General features: G+C 39.4%; 1 protein-coding gene across 5 annotated transcripts in view; it reads right to left on the reverse strand.

Moving 5' to 3' along the window:
* The window catches only part of SCN8A (sodium voltage-gated channel alpha subunit 8), a 554114-nt gene that overhangs the window by 107889 nt on the left and 424824 nt on the right, over positions 1-21401 (reverse strand). For 4 of the 5 annotated variants that reach the window (XM_069230856.1, XM_069230860.1, XM_069230857.1 and 1 more), the window contains 2 exons: positions 18818-18940; positions 7692-7976 (listed from right to left, as the gene is read on the reverse strand). In XM_069230856.1, the coding sequence (XP_069086957.1) occupies positions 7692-7976; positions 18818-18940 (408 nt within the window). The remainder of the gene's footprint in view (positions 1-7691; positions 7977-18817; positions 18941-21401) is intronic. The other variant, XM_069230858.1, reaches the window with a different exon arrangement.

Below are 21401 nucleotides of genomic sequence, written 5' to 3' on the forward strand. Positions count from 1 at the left end.
CTATGACGTATTTTGTGTGTTGAAGACACTGTTCCTGAGTGTTGGTTTTGATTAACCAATCGTCCAGATACGGGAATACGTGTATGTGCTGTCTTCTGATATGTGCAGCTACTACTGCAAGGCATTTTGTAAATACCCTCGGTGCTGTTATCCCGAATGGTAACACATTGAACTGGTAATGTACTCCTTGGATTACAAACCTTAAGTATTTCCTGTGTGAAGGATGTATGGGTATATGGAAGTACGCATCTTTGAGATCTAAAGTTGACATGTAGTCTTGTTGTTTGAGCAAGGAGATTACGTCTTGAAGTGTCACCATGTGAAAGTGATCTGATTTGATGTAAAGATTTAGTGTTCTGAGATCTAAGATGGGTCTCAGAGTTTTTTCCTTTTTGGGTATTAGAAAGTACAGGGAATAAACATCTGTTCCTTTCTGATGGTTGGGTACTAGTTCTATTGCGTCTTTTTGTAACAACGCTTGGACTTCTATTTGTAATAGATCTAAGTGCTGTTTGGGCATGTTGTGTGTTCTTGGAGGCACATTTGGTGGTAATTGAGGGAATTCTATGCAATAACCATGCTGGATAATGTCTAGGACCCACGAATCTGTTATTTCCTCCCAAATCTGGTAATAATCTGTGAGTCTTCCCCCCACTGGTGTTATGTGTTGGGGATTTGTGACACTGAAGTCACTGTTTAGTTTGAGGGGTCTTTGGGCTTTGGAACTTTCCCCTAGTTTTAGGGAATTGTCCTCCTCTGTATTGTCCCCGAAAGCCTCCTCTTTGATATTGGCCCAGGTATGTGGGTCTTGTTTGTGAGGTTGAGGCTTCTGTGCTTTGGGCCCGAAACCCCCCTCTAAATTGTGTCTTCCTAAATGTGCCTCTGCTCTGTGGGGAGTAGAGCGCGCCCATGGCCTTGGCCATATCAGTGTCCTTTTTCAGCTTCTCTATAGCTGTATCCACCTCCAGCCCAAACAACTGCTGTCCATTAAAAGGCATATTAAGCACAGCCTGTTGGATCTCTGGTTTAAACCCAGAGGTGCGTAGCCATGCGTGTCTCCGAATAGTGACCGTTGTATTCTCAGTTCTTGCGGCTGTGTCCGCTGCATCCATTGCCGATCGTATCTGGTTGTTCGAGATACTTTGGCCCTCTTCCACCACTTGTTGTGCACGCTTTTGGAACTCCTTGGGCAGATGTTCTACAAAGTGCTGCATTTCATCCCAATGAGCTCTGCCAATTCACAAGCTTTGTCGAGATATGACAATGCGCCATTGGTTGGCCGCTTTTTCTGCAACTCTCTTTCCCGCTGCATCAAACTTTAGACTTTCTTTGTCGGGTGGTGGTGCATCTCCAGAGGTGTGTGAATTAGCCCTTTTACGTGCTGCCCCCACTACTACTGAGTCAGGTGTCAGTTGTTGTGTGATGTACACGGGGTCTGTAGGGGGAGGCTTGTACTTTTTCTCCACACTAGGTGTGATGGCTCTGCCTTTGACGGGTTCCTGAAATACTTGTTTCGCGTGTTTCAACATCCCTGGTAACATTGGGAGACTTTGGTACTGACTGTGTGTCGACAACAAAGTATTAAATAAAAAGTCATCCTCAATGGTTTCAGCGTGCAGTGCCACATTGTGAAAAGCCGCTGCTCTGGACACCACCTGCGTGTAAGGTTACTGTCTTCAGGTGGTGATGGTCTTGCAGGGTAGCAGTCTGGACTATTGTCTGATACAGGCGCATCATAGAGATCCCATGCATCTGGCTCATCCTGGCTCATCCCTGTGTGCGTTGGAGATTGCATCATAGGGGGTGTTGCAATTGGTGACGGTTGCGGTGAGTGGTGTGGACATGGTTGTGGCAAAGAGTGATGTGGAGTTACTGCTTTTGCCACTTTTGCTTGTGGTTGTTTTTCTTTGTCTTGGAAAGCAAGTTTCCTTTTCATCCTTATAGGAGGGAGAGTTCTTATCTTCCCTGTTTCCTTTTGAATATGGAGCCTTCTTTGTGCATAATCTGGCTCCCCTGCTTCTAGCTCTTGTCCAAATTCATGGCCTTGCAGTTGTGCTGAAAGGCCTTGTTCTTCGGAGTAGGAGCTTGTTTTCGGCTCCGAAGCTGAATGTTTTGGCACTGAAACTTTTTCTACCATTTTTTTTTTGGCTCCGAAGCCACTTTTTTCGGTTTCGGTGCTCCGATCTCTCGGTGCCGACTTATCTCGGTGCCGGTATCTCGATGTCGAGTTTGGTCGGAACCAGGGTCTCGGTGTCAAGTATGTTCTGTGCGGGTATCTCAACCGGAGTCGGGTGACTTCGACACTTGTGTGCCCTTTTTCGGTGCTGATGGACGTCACCGATTTTACGGGTTAAGCCATGGCCTGCCGGCGGTGGCGTCCCCTGTGTCTTCATGATTTTGGCATGAGTTTTGGCTGGGGCTGGTTTACTCACGGTTTTCGGCGTCTGCTCTGTTTCAGGCTCATCCGAGTCAGTCAGCAATGGAGAAAGTTTCTTCTTCCTCAACGTCGTGTTGTCCTGGCGGTGCAGACGCCATTGGAAGCCTTCGAGCTCTCTGGTCCCGTAGCGTTTTCTTCGACCAAAATGCCCGACAAGCCTCGCAAGTATCCTCTTTGTGTTCGGGGGACAAACACAAATTACAGACCAGATGTTGATCTGTGTATGGATACTTGTTATGGCATTCGGGGCAGAAGCGGAATGGGGTCCGTTCCATGAGCCTTGAAGACGCACATGGTCGGGCCGACCAGGCCCCGCCGGGGGGTAGAAGCCCCGAAGGGCTACCGGAGCTCTTCTTTAATTCGGTGTCGATCTGCGTTAACTAACCTGATACCGAACGCAAACAAAACCGTTGAATTTTCTGAGATTTAACTAACTTTCCGAACCGAAACACAGAGCGAAGAGGAACACGTCCGAACCCGATGGCGGAAAGAAAACAATCTAAAATGGAGTCGACGCCCATGCGCAATGGAGCCGAAATGGGAGGAGTCCCTCGATCTCGTGACTCGAAAAGACTTCTTCGAAGAAAAACAACTTGTAACACTCCGAGCCCAACACCAGATGGTGGGATATGCACAGCATGTGTATCTGCAGCTACACATGCCATCGAACATATATATATATTTGAAAAATAGATACATATAATTTTGATGATCTTATGAGTGGCTCGCAGTACTGTCATTCATAACTTAAAAGTTGTGCAGTCAAAAGTTGTGAGGAACGATAAGGGGAGCTAAATACGAAGTTACGTTATTTCATAGGAAATAAAAAAGTTACTTACCCGTAACTGTAGTTCTGCAGCGCTGGATTCTTTAATAATTCACATGCATGAATCATTTCGCAACTTCAACACAGCCTAACAAAGCATTGCCTGTATGGTTTCGCCCAAACAATGCCCCTTTATTAATACATTCATGTCAATGTAAAAGTCCTAAACTAAAGCCAGTGATATGAGAGTGCTCCCTGTTTCACCCCTCCCAGAAGCCTTCACAACTCATTTCTTGGCACGAAAGTGGAGTATAACGAGTACTGAAATGTTTGAGTTGAGCCTCTATTTGGGCAGGAGTCTGGGCTGCATGTAAAAATATGAGAAATACCAACACTGGAGAACTACAGTTACGGTGTGCAACATATTTCTCCTCTTGTATTGGCCCTTTCATAGTCACACATGCTTGAATAATAACAGCAAGCAACAGTAACAATTTAGATCTATATTGATAACAATAAGAGGCGAAGGAGCTAATCTGACATTATTTTTAAAGATGTCAATAGACCTGCTTGTCCCTTCGTCTCTACCTCGAAGCAGTAGTTCTTAGGGAAGGTGTGCTTGTTTCCCCATGTTGCCACTCAGCAAACATTAGCAGGCTGTACCCCTGTGTAAAGTGCTGATGAAATCACCATGCAGTTAAAACCCATTCCACAAAATGTATCAGAGGCCTTCCAATTTTCCCATGGCTGAAAGCAATAGTTGCTGCACCTGATCTAGAAATTCTTTGTTTCGAGACTGGCAATTCCTTATTTTGGCTGGAGAAAGTAATTAAAAGTTGGGTTGATTTTCTGAAATATTTTGTTCTGTTTTGTCAGAATTTGAGGCAGCTTCTAACATCAAGCGAATACAATGCTTTCTCTGGAGAGTTGGAAAGATCTTGTTCAAAAGCTTTTAGAACCACAGATTAATGTATATGTAATTCAAAAAGTGTGACTGTCTTTGGCAAATTTTAAGTAGGATTAAATAAATGTAAAAGCCTGGATTGTACTTCCTCTTGCCACAGATTTATTTGCCAGTAGCGTTGCAATTTTCAATGTGAGATTTTATATGCAATCTGTATAATGGATCAGAAGGGTCTGACATCAAATGGTAAACAAACTATTTCTATACCACGGTACTGGTGGGGCCTTTGATGGGGGAATATACCTTTTAAGAATTTATTTTACGATCCTATACGACCACAGCGATGGTTCGCTTGTGGAGCGTTTAAAATGAGATTGCCGCAACGTTAACTCTTATTGAAGCATGCCCTAACTTGATCTAGCCATTTCTAACAAATCAGGTAAGATCTGGTGGCCTTGCGCATGGAAGGGGGGTGCAGACCTTTGGAGGCGCACAAAGACAAAACCTTCTCCATTTGGCACCATAGGTTTTATTAGGTGATAAAGCTCTATATTGTACTGACATTCCTATGTTTCTCTGAGAGACCTATGTCCTAAAACGCATGAGATTCAGGAAATAAGCTGTCGACCTTAGAGACAGTGGATTGTGGTAAAATATTTGGCCCTGACATCTTGATATTAGGTCTACCCTCAAACCTAGTGGAATATGTGATACTTCTGCAAGAAGAGGAGGATCCTTAAACCAGTACTGTCTCGGCCATGTGGGAACTATGAGAATGTGAATGCAGGCTCCATCTTCATTTGGCAATTACTTTGGCCAGAAGTAGAATCAGCAGAAAAGCATTAGTAGACATTCTGCATCACCTCATCAAAAAGGCATACCTCAGAGTTTGGCTGGGGATACCAGCTTGCATGGAAGCAACATTTCTTGTTGCTGGGTGTAGCCAAAAGATCTGTTTCCGGTTTTTGACATGCAGCAAACACTTTGTTCAGAATATTGTCTTTCTGTTCACACTTGTGACAATTTTCCACAGTTCTGCTGAGATAGCCTGCTTGTTCTACATCTAGCCGGATGTGATGGTGAAATGGCCAATGCCATAGTTCATGCAATTCTAGTGACAGTGTCTGGGAGTGTTCCCTCCTGTTTGTTACTATAAAATATTGTTGTGGTATTGTCTGCTGGATTTACATCCGGGAGTGTTGTGTAAGTGTTAGAAATGATTTTAGGGCTCTTCTCACAGTAAGCAATTTGAGAATGACATGTAGCATGCTGAGCTCTGTGTTGTTTGTCTTTGTGCTTCAATGAGGCTCTACTGTATGGTGGGATAAGGGACTGTCTGTATGGCGATTGTTGTTGAGGGGTATAATATGGCCCATACTGTTGAGGTTGCTATGATGAATGTCAGTACAAATGATATTATCCACAGTATGGAAATGGATTTTTGCTGCCACGAAAGAATAGAGTTCAATAATGTTGTAATGATCCTAGTGATCCTGCGGTTTGTTATGTTTTAATATTCTGGGGTGCGTTGTAAGCATGCTCTCTGAAAAGCAGTTCTCTATCAAACAGCATGCCCATGATTTTGTTTGGACATGTGGCCTAAACAAAGTGGCTTTTCTCCGCTCTTGCCTTCAAAAGGGCAGCCCCTTCATCTAACTGGTGAAAAATAATATTTGCCACATCCATGGCCGATTTACTGATCACGTCGAAATCCCTTTATCCTTCTTGTAGGATGGCCTTGGTTTTTTTGCTGTCTGGAAACATGTCCAGATGCAGGACAATTACTTACCACCACTGGCCATTAGCCTACAATCGCCATTCAATTGATAGCTCTGATGGATATTGCTGCCATTGTTGAAAATCTTTCCCAACAAATCCAAAATACATCCTCCTCTATCGGGTGCTTCAGGACAGGGTATCCTACAGTTTCACGATTACCGTTGAACATTACAACAAAGTCTGGCCTAAGACAATCTGGTGAATTGTCTGGAATTTTACATTTCTTGTCCAGTCTAGGAACCATTGCTGCAACACTGGGTGTACATGACCCTGACTCCCTTCTGTCAGATGTGATCTACTAGAGGGATGGATTTATGTGCTGCATCGCCAGCTCTTTAAGGTCAGATAGGAAATAGTAATTTTGTCTTGACTGCCATATGAAAGTCAAAATCTCTCTGCTGTTCTTTCCACCAGGCTATGGGGTTTACCAATGTTGTCTATTGATGAGTTCATCAGTGGAGACGCTATCGTATATAACACAGGTAGGATGTAGTCATCCCATTGAAATTATGACATTCTTTCATTGTCTAACGGCTCTAAAGATTTTACAATCTGATCGTAGACTACTATATGCATGTGCTGTGGCAACATTTCTGGGCTGGTCAGTTAAACGTAAAGCACTAGCAGCTGCTTAATCACTTTGCGCTGTACCATATATTGATCTGCTAACTGGAAGTATTAACTTCTTTAGCACCATTGCAGGGGTTTTTAACTAGCCTAGTTACCATGTGATACCCACGAAAAGGGTAATGTATATTGCCACAAACATTGGGAGTTACAGAAAGGGGACATGCACCGCTAGAGAGAACGATAACAATAGCACAGCTTTTGCACAAAAGATAATTATGAGCAGTCTGTATGTAGAACGTTATATGAAGCTTTTTAAATTGTGTGTTCTTTGAGCTTATTGTAGTTGAATTTACTAATTGCGATGGCCCTAGGTTAAATGCTCCTACAAATGATCTGTGCCTTTAATTTGCTTTATACTAATGAGCTTACACATCTAAGTCTACTGAATGTCCATTTGAGCAGTATGTATGTAGCACTTTACATGAAGCACTTTAAATTGTGTGATCTTTGAGTTTATTGTATTTATATTTATTACTTGTGAGGGCCTTAGGTCAAGTGCTCCTACAAATGAGTTATGCTTTCATTTGCTTTACACTGATGAGTGCATCCTCTGAAGCCTATTAACTGTCTATTTATGCTAGGAGATATTGCCATCTAAAGAGGCTTCCTTCTTTGTCCTTGAAAGGTTCTTCTGAAAACATTCTGCAAATGTTTTAATTTGTAGGCTTGTGTTCTAGCTGAAAGCAGCAGATACGCCTTTTGAGGTGATCATCTGTGATCATTAGTCTTCTGGTACACCAATTGGATGAAAAGTTTAAAAAATATCATTAAAATGCTCAGAGTTCATCCTTTTGACACAGACATTCAACCAAGCTTCATTGTAACACAGAAGCAGTTACCGAAACAAAATACCCAATCGCATGAAGAGTATACGATAAAACCTTAAACTTTTATGAATTTAAAAACCCTATTTTTTTTCTACAAACGATAACACAAATGCATGCGTCATGGAATTGTATACCTTCGAAGAAACACTAACTCATATGTTTTAAATATTTTCATTCTCCTTTGCATGTGTTCTATCCATCTGCCCAAGTTTGCTCTTCAATATCAACTCTTATTTAGCATATTTGCAGTCCCAACCTATCCCATATTTAAATTTATGAAACTAATAATTAACAAGAATCTATACTGGTCCAAAAAGAATACACTGTCAGAAACAAATGTTAACTTACTATTTGAAGAAGTGCCAGGTATCCAGCTCCAACATTGTCGAAGTTTATTTTAACATTTTTCCACCGGATTTCTTCTGGGTTTGTCTCAATCAATCTCATGCATTCGGTCTCGTTCTCAATCTCCTCTATTTCAAAACGTGCTTCTGCGGTTTCATTAAAACAGTAATAAAACTTCCCAGCAAACAGGTTAACTCCCATGATGCTAAAAATCAGCCAAAAGATGAGGCAGACCAGCAGCACGTTCATAATGGAAGGGATGGCCCCCACCAAGGCATTCACTACCACCTGTTCCAGGAGGGGAAAAAGAAGGTGAAGTTATAAGTGATGATTTGAAAGCCGCCATTTATTATTCTTATAAAGAAGAGGGATTGCTGAAGACCACTAATGATTAGCTACCAGTTCTATCTATGTCTAAAGTTATCTGCTACAAAGAACTAGGAAAAAGCATTGCTTGGCCAATTCAAACTCCATCCAGAAGTTTTTGGCTTTTACATAGGTGTGACTTACTCCTAGAAAACGTGACCTACTTCAGGAGTAAGGCATGCCTACCCCCACAAAATCAGTCCCTTAAGTGTCAAAGGTTAATCTGGATACCATCTGCAGCAGACACAAAACTGAATCAACACTAAATGTTAACAGTTACTATTATTTAGATTTGCTTTAGTTTATCTATATATTTGGTTTAGGTGAATCATGAGCTAGATATAGTGTGTAGTATATCAGGATGTGGTCTTTAGCAAATCGCCCTGTTTAAAAAAAAAGAAAAAAAAAGCCATCATAACACATTTAATTACCTACCCTTTGAAGTACACAGTGACTTGATGATAGACATTATGTGCTATGCAGGCCAATCAAGTTGTCACAGGCAAAAAGCGGAACATGCAGTTTATGCTGGCTCAGTGGGGAAAAAGCCACATTCCCTCCTTTGGAAAAGCAACATATGTTAGAAAAAAAATAAAATGTTTACACCTGAAAACATTTTCCTTCACGAAGTGGTAGCACTAATGATTATTAATTTTAAATATATATTATAGCAATTTTCTCTTTTTTTATCCACCACCTCCGGTAAGATGTTCCACGTATTTATATCCTCATGTTATTCTTGCACCTCCTTTCGGCATCCTCACATTCCAGCCTCAACTCACTTCTTCGTTTGAAATCCTTGCTTTGTTTGGCTCATTTATTCCATTTAGGATTTTCAATGTCTATAATTGCCATTTATAACTTCCTTAGATTGTCTCCATTTTAGGTTTGAGAGGCTCTTCTTGCAAAACATGGCTCCATAATGGAGATGTGGCCTCAACACTAGAACAGTATTTCAGATGAAGACATCTCAGATACAACCTGTTTCCTCACAACCCAGTTTGCTGCTTCTTCCCACAGCTTTTTCCCATTAAGAGCAGCTTTTAGGTTGTTGGAAAATCTTAACCAACTTTGCAATCTTTAAAATCTCTCTGCCCACCTTATAACGTCCCCTATCTTTCTGGATCTGATGTGCAGTCTTTGCACTTGGAAACACTTAACCTTAGTTGCCCTCTCTAGAACCAGTTTATTTCCCCCACTTCTTAAGGAGTCTTATCGCCTTTTGGAGCATTAACCACGCAGCAAATTTTAGCATCATTTGCATGCAGGAATAGGTTAATGTCCAAGCCCTCTGTAATGCCGCCTGTGAGTTAAGCTGTAGGGAAACAAGGGTTCCTTGTGTCACTGCATTGATCATCTCGCGCTGGTGAGAATCAATTCAGCTGCCCAAACCTCTCTAATACTGGTTATTCATCCAATGTCTAAATTAGTTTCCTACTCTGTCATCCCATGAGTGTTCTCCTTCCTATCACATAATATTAAATACCTTCATCAAAGCCTACACGGATAATACCCATTACCCTCCCAATATCTATTTTTATCATACCCACTGGCCTAAATAGATTTCACTGTTCTCTTCTCTATAACAAATGTAATTACTTAAATTTCTTTTTGGGTTCAAATGATTGTTCTACAGCTGTCAATCTCTTCCCAACTACCAAATCTTTTTGGCAGTATGAGGCAAGTTCAGTGTTAGTATTTTCTGTGTATGGGGAAGATAAAACTTATTTGGTATAGGAACTTTTATGATTCATTACTTCACTACATATTGTGTGTGGGTTAACAATCAGCTTCTCAAAATTCATCATAAGTCACTGATTCTAATACTCCTCTTTTTTTCTACTCACTTAATGCACACTTCAGATTTGTGCCTTATGCCCTACAACTAGGCCTGATATAAATTTTGTTAAAAAAGCAAAATCGTGCATAATTCCCAATGGTTGGTTGTACATAAAATTTCTCTCTAAAGGTGTAGCTTTTTTCACATATCTTTTTCCAATAAGACTTATTTGAGCAGAAAACCTGTTGAAGGAACTTTAAACTGATGTATACTGCGGCAGCCTAAAGACATATTTTGCTTGAAACAATCTTCCGCTAGAACCTTGTGTGATGTGTGCAAGATAGGCCACAGCATAAAATTTAAGCATATGCTTGCGATTTTTTTTAAAAGTGTAAAACAATTTTATATTTTTACATGCAAGGAAAATAAATTGTTCTCTTGTCCAGGTGTGCACAAAACAGACTGCTACATCGATTTTTTACTTTTGCTCAAATGCATACATTTTATCTTCTTAAGTCATGAATTTAATAAGTTTACCATCTATATGTGACTTACTTTCTCAAGACTTACTCCCACAGACCTATTTATTTTATCAGAAATACTTTCCATTCACGCTCCCCTGCGTTCCTTGAACCACTGAAGTGCTGGCCACCCTTCACCCCCAAATGTTTGCTGCCACAGAGTAACAAATGCTTTTTTCTTCCTTCTTTATTTTATCTGCTAGATACAGTTTTGAAACTTCTCCTGAATTGCTCCATTTCTTGGGTGTGATATAATTATGTTGGCTGTGCTTGCCTGAATTTGATAAATACTGTCTTTTATTTTAGTAAGTTTGTGGTCCGCCATCTGTGGTAGCTTATGTGCTTTGCACACACATGCCCAAAATTTAGAAAAGCTTGGTCTACGTTTAGAACACCATGTGCCATTTTCAGTGGCAAACTTGATTTATTCCACTTTCCTACGGGGTACAGTATCACTATGTTAGAAATGTGATAAGATGGGGCAAACAAAATGAAAAAACTCTCATATTATAGCCTTATAGATCGCTGCCGGGGGCTTTACCCATTGTTAGAAGCCCTGAAGCTGAGTTATAGGCCTTTAATAACTGGTATAGGCAGAGGCAGAAGGGCTGTAATGCCATTAGAAGATTCCAACCACTAATGGTAGACTGCTCTGAATTAAAAAGGGAGAAACCGTGTTGGAGCTCCAGGCATATACTAGTCATAATCTTCATCGGCGCTCTTACCATTCCAGTGTTCTAATACAGCATTACAGTGAGAAGAATAAAGACAATAAAGTTCAACCTTATTAAAAGAATTCTAAACATATTCGGTTTACAGAATTTTTGTGATATAGTTTTAGATTAGAGAAAACTGTATATCTGCATTGATAAAATTGCAATCATTCTTTGTAAGAGCTTTGACTTTCACCCACAAATAATGCCTTCTTTTGTGTTGTGTAAAGGGCAACTGTAGGCAACTGCAAACAACCTTATTCCAAAGTAGAGATAGTTGGCCAACAAATTCACTGTGACCATTTTTGTTCAATTAATACCATGGAATCATATACTAAAAATAAAAAGGTCAATCCAGACATTTTCACTAAAATTATCTGTGCTTATTTCTCTCTGCTTATTTGATGAAAACCTACTCTTGACGTCAAACGAGAAGGTGCACACACGCTTTAGTGATATAAATTGTTCACAATCCACATCACTAAAGCGTGCTCTCTCTTTTATAATCAAGAGGACTTTTTCATTATTCATTCAGGTATTATACCTGAGCATACACCATTAATGCTTCTAGGCTGGGGCTGTGTATGTATGTGTGTATATATATATATATATATATATATATATATATATATATATATATATATATATATAAAAATCAAACCTACTGGCAGACGCCAGTAGTTAGTTACAGTTAGGACCAAGTTTCCATAGGAAAAGTATTTTTTGACTAAGCTATATCTTTGGCTCAGTTTGACAAATCTTCATGATATTTTCCCCAAAAAGTGTCAAGTTGGATCTTGTTGTGCCTAGAAAGTTTTGGGGTGATCTGCCAAGCAGAGACCGAGAAAAAAAAAAAGGGGGGGGGGGGGGGGGGAGGGTAATAAACAAAAGTGTGTTTCCCATGAGTTATAGTTACCTTATGGAATGAGTTCTAGTTACTTGTGGTAACCATAACTAACATTGCTGAATTTCTATGGTTTTGTGTGAGTAAAACGTGAAAAACCTATAATGTCCCTATAACCTTTGATTTTTAAGTCAATGTCTGTGTATTCTATTTCATAACTTTAACATCCCTGCAACCTTGGCTTTTTCAGTAAATTTCTTTTTTTTTAACGTTATGCAATTTTAATGACTTTACATTAGTCTGTGTGTGTGTGTATAGATAGATATATATATATATATATATATATTTATATATTTTCCGCACCATGAACAGTCTGGAAAATATCTTAACTTGGTTGGCTGGAGATACATTTCATTTGTGATCAACAAACAGGTAGGCACCAACAAGAAGCTGTGAAAATGACTTGTGTCTCAGGAAACGTAAGTGAACAAAAACAGAAGAACCAGTGCCTATTGACTAGACAAACTCTAGGTTTGGAACAGTATGCAGTGAAGGAAAAGCTGTTTTTAGCCATTGATTAATTCCAGCCTTCAAAAGAGGAGAAAGGGGGATGCACACTTCCTTTCCATGACATGAATGCCTCCAATCACATTGCTTGTCACTCTTCATTGATCTTCCTTTCACAATCCACCTCCTTATTTTTTTATTCCAATCTTTCTTCTGTTAATCATTTTGCACTTTAAAGAATGCTGTTTATTTTACCTTGAGACAATTGTCTGTACTTATTTTTGTACACAAAGGTTAATTATGAATGAACTGTAAATCTTACGAGACGAAATATTACTACATGCTGTAAAATGGGTGATTGGTTATACCTTAGCTGTATTTTCGATTTCAAGAGGAGATTTTCTATTAGATTTTTGGATGATGGGGTAAATTTAGCAGAGAAAACCTATTCTTTACACAACCCCTCATTTCTTCATGCATTTCTACTTTTAAAAAGACGAATAAATAGGAGTTATGTAAAAACTATTCCCCTTCTTTATTAATAACCATCAGTACTAAATTAGAAGTTATACCATTAATAATGCCTAAACACACTAACCTAGCATTGAGAAATTAGGAAGGCTATTTTGTATTGATTTGGTGTTTAAACAGCACTTTCTGTACAACTTCCAAGGTCTGAGGTGCTTTAAGAAAGCTATCAGAAAATTGCAGTCTTGTACTTTCTTGAATTCAAACAAATGTATATTAAAGAATTGTTTCATTTAATCTCTAATGTTGAATCTAACAGTCCTTACCCGGTCTCCTTGGAAGAATTATAGCAACATAATATTTTACTTGGTTAGCATTGCCAGATAGAAAAAAAAACATAGTAAGAACCCTCCATACTTCTTTATATACCTGATAATTGAATGGCTAAATTGCAGTCCGTGTGCAGAATATGAAGGAGGGAACATGGCTTTTATGTACATATTATGCAATGGCAACAAAAATGCATGCATGATTTCCAACATAACTGTCACATCTTCCAAATCATTTACCAATGCAAGCTCTTTAAGTGCAGACCACTATGAAGTCAAATCAAATAATAAAATTTATAATTATGTAGCAAACTTTAAAAGCATTTTAATGTACTTTCTTCAACCTGACAATAGATTGAATGATGCCAATTCATGAGAATAAGTCATCGCCTGCTACAGTCATATTGAAGAAATGACTTTCAATAGGTTTTGCTAATTTCTTTGTAACACTGTTCCAATGCACCTCACAATATTCATTTGTGTATTTTCCTATTTGCTCACAAATTGCAACCATGGTCCAAATTCTTCAGGAACCCTTTAGTTAGACTTTGTATTGAGAAGGGTGAATGTCATTAATTATGCAAGTAGCCAAGTAAAACAAAACAAGGACAACGCTTAGCACAAGACTCATACTGCACAAAAGCATACACCATACTGGCAAACAAAAATATGGACTGTTATTACAACAATGGGAGGGTAAGGAAGAGGAACTTTGCTTGTGCTCCATCAATTCACCTTGTGTTTGCAACAAGGCTCCTTACAACAAACTCAGGCAAATCTGGATATGAAGAAATCCAGTCTATGAGTGGGTTTGTTCATCATCTGAACCAGGAATTAAGTTCAAGTAAATCCAAGTAGACTAAGTTGCACGTTAATTTTTAATAAGGTAGAGAGGAGTTGGAACAGGCAGGCTCCTGGAAATGTTCATTAATACTTGGAATGGGCTGTTGCTCACTGTGCACCCAGGGGCTTGTTTCCTAGTTGAGATAAAAATGCAATTTTCAATAGTTTGAAGTATATCTAGGTGAAGGTAAGATAATTTAGTTCTCATTTATTGTAAGTTGTGTTAACACCTCCCTCACCACCCCCAACAAATGATGAGCTTAAAGTAGAAACTTCATGAGTTTCAAGAATACCCACCCCTCGATATAATATCAACTATTCTGATCGGACACACTATTGAACCTTCAGTAGGCATCTTCTGATAGGTAGGAATATAATGTAACAACATTTAAATTTTTGAAAGACTTTGCCTGATTATGCCAAGTTTGCCTTCTTTTATGCTAAATGGATTAAATGCTTCGCTCTTCTCTGTGTTTTTGGTTATCAGAGATTACATCTCCACACGCAGTGTGTTCCCTCTGAGAACAACTTGTATTACTAACATCAAAGACATTTACTGAAATCTGCTTAAGCACAGCCACTGTTTATTACAACCTTCAATACTATACTGGGCAGATGTCAAATACCAATGGGTGAAACTGTCAGTTTTAGTCTAATGATAAAATGCATAAAGGGTATCAAGCATACAAAGGCTATCCTGCAAGTATGGGATCTGAATGCAGCACACAGAAAGGCTGCAGTCTTTAACTCAAAAGTACCACTTGTGGAAAACTTTTTTTTGCAATTTGACAAGGAACCCTGATACAAACTAAGACCAAATAAAGGATAAATGCAGCTGAAAAACAGGCAAGATATAGTACTTGTTTAGACATTTCTATTGGTACATCCTTATGACAAGGTATAGTGTTCACATCCTTTCAGTGCCTTCATTCAACTCTTTACTTTCACGTGGCCTCACAGGCAAGACAGCCATGCCAGATCTATCACTTTGACAAAACATAAGGCACTGAAGAAATAACCTTGATATATCAACAACTTTGCCCAATAAACACAAAGTTCTGTATAATACATTCCATAGATAAAAGTGCTGTCCCCAGTCATTCACAATCCAACCTACATTCCAGGAGGGGTTACTTTTTCAATTGACTGTCCAAAAAGCTCTCCCCCAGCATGGAGTAGTAGAGTGAGCCTATATAATCCTTTACTGTAGCTACTGCTATCAAAGGATTATGGTTGCCATCTCATAGTTTATTCTTAAATTGTCAAACTGTAATTCAAAATTTTAGTCTGAAGGTAGTGCTCTCACAAGGATATTGAGGATATTTAGTCCACATCTCTTCCATATTTGTGGTCTGATAATTAGAATTCAGATTTAACTCGAGTTAGGAAAATCACTGCTGAAGACTAAAGAAATTTGTATGAACTTATGTAAATACTAAAACATACTGAGTGAACACTGCTAAGGAATATGAGTGATGTATAAGGTAAGAAGGTAGGAAATGACACAAGACCCAGAACAAAAGAGGATGACAAGAGGGACAAAGCAGTTTCCTTTTGGTTCAGTCCCAGAAGTAGTAGGGTGCTGACAGGCCTCCTTATTGATGAAAACGAGCGCCCCTGAAGACACAAGTTTGATGCTCCTTTTTGTAGTCGAGCAAGCCTCATCTATGGAGGGATGTTGTTGGGTGGGCAGCTTTAGAAGAATTCTATTCACTTTTTCCTGTTCCCAGGCTCACTAAAGAGTGACCCTAGCTTTCCATTCATTTCCCGTGGCTAAATGATGCCAAAACTGTCTAATTGTAAAATACAGGGCACATATACATTCCTTCCTTTAGGGGAGAGCAAAATACATCAGGGACCACTGATTATACTCTCAAGACACCTTGACAGGATCTTCATTTTACATTTGATAACATTTAGTTTTCAGAGTGACAATGGAGTTTTTAAAAAATATTTCTGCTTGGATGAGGCCCTGTGTGCCCCTTTGAGAAGTCTACATTTTTTATCCTATCAACTGCAAGACTAAGTTCATAATTCAAAAGTTTTCTGAAGCATTTCCACCCCAGGGGCACCTTAATCCCCTTTGCTAGAGATACGCAGGCTAGCACTTATAGGAGACTGTTGTCACGCAAGGTGCTTGTCCCTGACAAGGATGTTAATGAAGGAGGAGTTAAATCTCAAAGGCATTGCTTTGTAGTTTGGTAGATGTTACAAAAGTCTCTTCACATACAATTTCAAATTTGCCACTCCGATGGCCAAAAGCCTGCAGAACATTTTCCTAATTAAAGGATTATAGTGGAACTTTTACGGTACAATAGAACCTTATTGTTTCTATAATGTTTGGCTTTAGCCGACTTCCAAGAAGTGCTACAGTTCCAGGTTAAAAACCAGCATAAGCCTGTCTCTGGGTTAGAGGTACCAGATTGCACCCCCCCCCACAATTTGTTTGGGGGTTCAAATTCAGGTGTGGACAATCGTTGCAATAGCAAAAAAAAGACAAAGGCAAGCAAGCATGCACAACTGATATCTCAAACCCAAAGTGTAACTGTTTCTGAAAGTAAAAATAAAAAGCTCTTCTGGAAAAGTTAAAAGTAGCATTTTTGGATCTCCCAGACAGCCAGTCAGTGGTCAGTAAAATAGTCTCTGACGTGTCCCTATTTACCAAGAAACCCTTTGATTTGAGTAATGTCCTTGCGGTATGTAAAAGTACAGTGCCCCCAAGGCATCACTGATCAAAGGGTGGAAACAAATTGAAGGGGGTATTATCCTTATATCACCACAATAAGAAAGAACATTTAAGCTGGAAAATAAAATCTGAACTGCGTGCCATAAAAAGGTTCTAGATATTCTCTTCTACTCAACAATCTGAACGTTTTGCAATAAAAATACTCTCAATACAAGATTGTGCCAAAGGTAACAATTTAGTGAGGAGTCTCCTCAGCGCAACTAATGCCTAGGTCCTTCTAAACAAGATAACAGCCATCTTCTACACTCAGTGCTTTACTACTTTAGAAGTACAAATCAAGCATGACCACCATGGCACACATTAATTTATCAGCAGGTGTGAAAGACAAGCCTTCACCTGATTGAAGACCCCACATTTGAACAGGAGTGTGGTTTGAGGCAGAAAGACCCAACCCTATTACCTGATCCAAGAAACTTCACAGCACACATCCGATTAGCCAATAAAACTTCCACTACTTAAAAAGTTTCTAGAAATGTTTTCCTGATACCAAATAAAAGAATTAGCCTCAAGTGCATCTTAATAATAAGAGCTCTGATCTGAAGCTCCTCTTGGGAACAGCAGAGTCCATTACAAGTGAGGGTAAAATAAGGCCTCACCACAAGCAGCGATATTCACTGTTCTTTTGCTTAAACACCTGTAAACCTAGGGCTGGTGAGCACAACCATATTTACTGTAAACCTCTAGTGTTCTCTCACAGACAAACATACAACCTTGCCTTTTCGCTAGTGTCTCTTTCGATTTTCAACAATTTTCCTTCTTCCTCTGCAGTACTGAACTTCTCACATCTCATACACATAATAATTTTAAAACTTGCTTGTTACCTTTCTCTAGCGTTTGCTTCACCTCCGTTTAGAATGGTTTCTTAATTTACAGTTAATTATTTTGGCTAAGTTAAATCCTCTGACAAATATAAGTCTTTCAGCTATTTCTTGCTGACTTTTGGTCCTAACCATCTTGCTTGGATCATTTAACCAATAAACAAGCCCATGTTTCAGTTTTCCTTTGTTTTAGTTCAATATGTTGCTATCATTGCGTCTGAGTGAAAGTTATTAACAAAAAAGGATACCCTGCATTTTTTTATTCGACATTCATTACATATATTAAACAAACAAGGGTGCTTTTATAAATAAGCCAACAAATTTAGTGCAAGCAGACAAATCTAATGGTGACCCTTTCAGACCTTATGATGTACGTATGTCATGATACGCCTAGGAATGCATTGAGCTCCTAGCAGTGAAGGGGTTTCCATGCAATCAAGCTTAGTAAACATTGTAAAGAGCGAATCTTGGGATGCATTTAATTAGTGGCATTCAATAGTTAGGCTGTTCATTTTCAAAACGAGAATAATAACAGTAATTTCAGAGTGACAAGACAGGGTACCATAAAGCATGGTGAAATAGGGAGAAATCAGAAAGGAACGCTTCACTATCAGACAAGGTCACCAGTCACTAGAGGACTGGACTGAGAACAACAAGGTGCAAGAAGAGGAATTAATCCAAAGAGGTTTGCAGTTTAAATGTCAGACATTCAATTAATCTTCCTTTGAAATATCGAACGACCCCTTTCTTAAGCCCACCCTCTCCCTTTTCAAATTGCATAAGAAATGTTCCTCTTACTTTAATTTTCACCAAGAACTCACCCACTTGTCTAAAAGCATCATCAATGTGCAGTTTAAATTCTTCTTCTTAGCACCTGGTGATTCTCACTAAATATTACAGCAAGGAAATCCTCTCAAATGCTAGAGGTACAAGCCAGGCCAAATGAGAACAGCCAATGTTTTACGTCAACGAATGGCATGTCGTTTTGGGCCAAAAACAATGTGATGAGGCAGCTGAATATGTCTCCCTTTCTCATACGTCAAGGGAGTAAAAACAGAAACAAAGAAACCAAGGAGAAGGGATCAAGTCAGCAGCTGCATCGTGATTCTGTCTTTCAATCCAGTTTGATCAGTTCTAGCATGCTTAAACTATTCCATAGGCATGCAGAAGGATCAGCTGCACATGGCATCTTACCCTCATCCCTTCAAATCGTGACAAGGCTCTTAGGGGTCTCAAAGCTCTTAGTGTCCTAAGGGACTTAATGGCACCTAGTTCCGAGAAGCCCAGGGCATTAGCTACAAGGCTCACTATAGAGACCTATACGGAAACAGAGAAGCAAAAGAAAGGTTCCAGTGTGTTAGAATCGAGCCCTGGCACGGATGTCACAGCCTGATTTCAAACCTCAGAGCCTCAGTGGCACACAACACTTGGCTGAATCAACCTGGAAGGAAATATGCAGTTGAGAGAAGCACAAGAAAAAACAAAGGGGAACAATATGTAAGAGAGACCAGAGAGACACAGACAAGAAAGGGAGGGTCTGCCGAAAAAGGAGCCCAAACAGATGACAAGAACCTTACCCTCACCCTTTACTGTCTGCAGGTCCAAGCAGCTCCCATTAAATTAAGCCAGACCCATTAAAGATACCTGTGAGAAAGAATACGGATGAATACACACTGTACAGACCCCTTGCGATTAACTTCTTCAGCGGAGACACGATCATACTTCTGGCTGCAGCTATAATCAAGGCTGTGTTTGTACAGTGGCATATCGGGGAACAGGGCTTCCTTGAAATTATAAGCAACTAAACAACAGTTTCTCAGAGTTTACCCAACGTTAAAAAGCACTGTTTGATAACCTCTAGCAACAAAAAAATATTTCATAGCAAAAACGTGTTCCTCTTGTCAACAAATGGTACAGGGTCTTCCACAAAATTATTTCTTTGCAATGCCAGACATAGCTTGGCTTAAGAAAAAAAAAGGTAAACAGAAAAGGCTACATATTTGCTGGTAGATGCAGAGTCGTTAAGCATATCTTTATATGCAATACACCCGTTCTCGTTTTGTGCAAGACAGTTAGTATAATTTTAAATATGAAGGCATGGTTTGACAGATGTATGACAATTAGAAATACCCAGATGTTCTAAAAAATCTAATACTGTTTAAAAATCGAAAATGAAAGGCAAAAAGGCATATTTAAACCTGGTAACCGCACAACTACACAAGACACTTACCTGTAACAATTTTCTCACATTACCTTCAACATTTGAATAATACAGTAGTAGGGATTCTGATATAACCACCATATTGTTTTTAGCAAAATGAATACCATAATCATGAAACGACTGGAGAATGTGACCAAAAAACGCACCGGCTGTCCACTGTTCTGCCCAGAAGTTGCTCCAACTAAACTAAGGTACTCTACGAAAAATTGAATATCGGGCTAGTAACCATTCAAACAGATAGTTCAGAATGTCTAACTTGTTAGCAATTATATTGCTAAACTAAAGCTCAAAATATGGTTAAGTACTTACATTACATAGGACAGTTTGAATACAAAAACATCTATTCTGCACCTGTGTTTACAGAGCTTTATAATTTTAGTAGCAAGAGTACAAGTTCCCAGTAAACAGAAGTTGCACATTAAAGCAGCGCCTTCGACATTAATTCGTTTTGTGATTGCCTCTGGATCTAGGTGGCCATTAATGTTTCAGCCAATGCACTGACATTTGCTAGCCTTTTCCAGGTGGTGAAATATCCCCCATTGGCTAACCAGAAACTACTACGCTCTAAAAGTCAATGTTACCATAGAAAAGTCTGACTTATAATTTGTGTATTATTGATGGAGCAAGTGGGAGGTCCAAGAAAATTGAGAGGAAAGGGTATCTTTAGATGAAACATTAAGTAGCTTGTATCCTTGGATTAATCCCAAAGTAAGCTAAATTCCTGCAAGTCAGAAAGGATATGGAAAAAGAACCCTTTCAGATGGGAAAGGCTGTTTTCAGTAACACAAACTGAAGGCTGTGGGAAAGCCGCTTCTAGAAGCTGAAAGAATATTGGCCCATATTCTTTTTAATTTAGGTCAGAGGATTTCTAGAAAGAATGTGCGACTAATCTGGTGAAAATATTATGCACAGCATAAGTTTCTGTTACATGTGATCTACCGGGTCTGCATAGCACTTACAATTAAATGTACTTGAAACAACATGACCAATACAGCAGTTGATTTCTAACAGCCTCCGCGCCTCACCCACCCTATTCTCAAGATACCAGCAGAGAGCCATTCTCTTCCATTATCTCTTAGAGTGTGGCCAGCAAGAATCACTGATCTCTTGAGACGGTCTGACCTCAAACTGCTTAGTATGGCATGGGTGGGAGTCTCGAGGGAGGTGCTATAGAGCGGCTTCATTTGACTGCTTCAGAAATTAGGGGCAGGGGAGGCACTCCCTTAAGCTTGAATTGGATTATTTATTTTGGGCAGTTTAATGGGAGGCTTTACTTTCAACCTATCCATGCGAGGCACTGTTTCTTCTGCTACATTTCTCTTTGAGCAAGGGCAGTATTATGAGATACACAGCAGAATATCTTTCACATATGTTACTTCTCAAGACAGGATCCAAAAGAGAAGTATTTTATCTGCGTCATAATGTTTTAGGTAGGCACCTTAGTCTATCGCACAAAAATGTTTCTCCAGCTCATCAATACAATGTGCTTATGTCAAACAAACAATTGCTTTCTAGTCAAACTTATTGTGAAAGGGATATAACAAGTAGATGGGTGAC

Source organism: Pleurodeles waltl, chromosome 4_2, assembly GCF_031143425.1.
Source record: "Pleurodeles waltl isolate 20211129_DDA chromosome 4_2, aPleWal1.hap1.20221129, whole genome shotgun sequence".
Lineage (NCBI taxonomy): Eukaryota > Metazoa > Chordata > Amphibia > Caudata > Salamandridae > Pleurodeles > Pleurodeles waltl.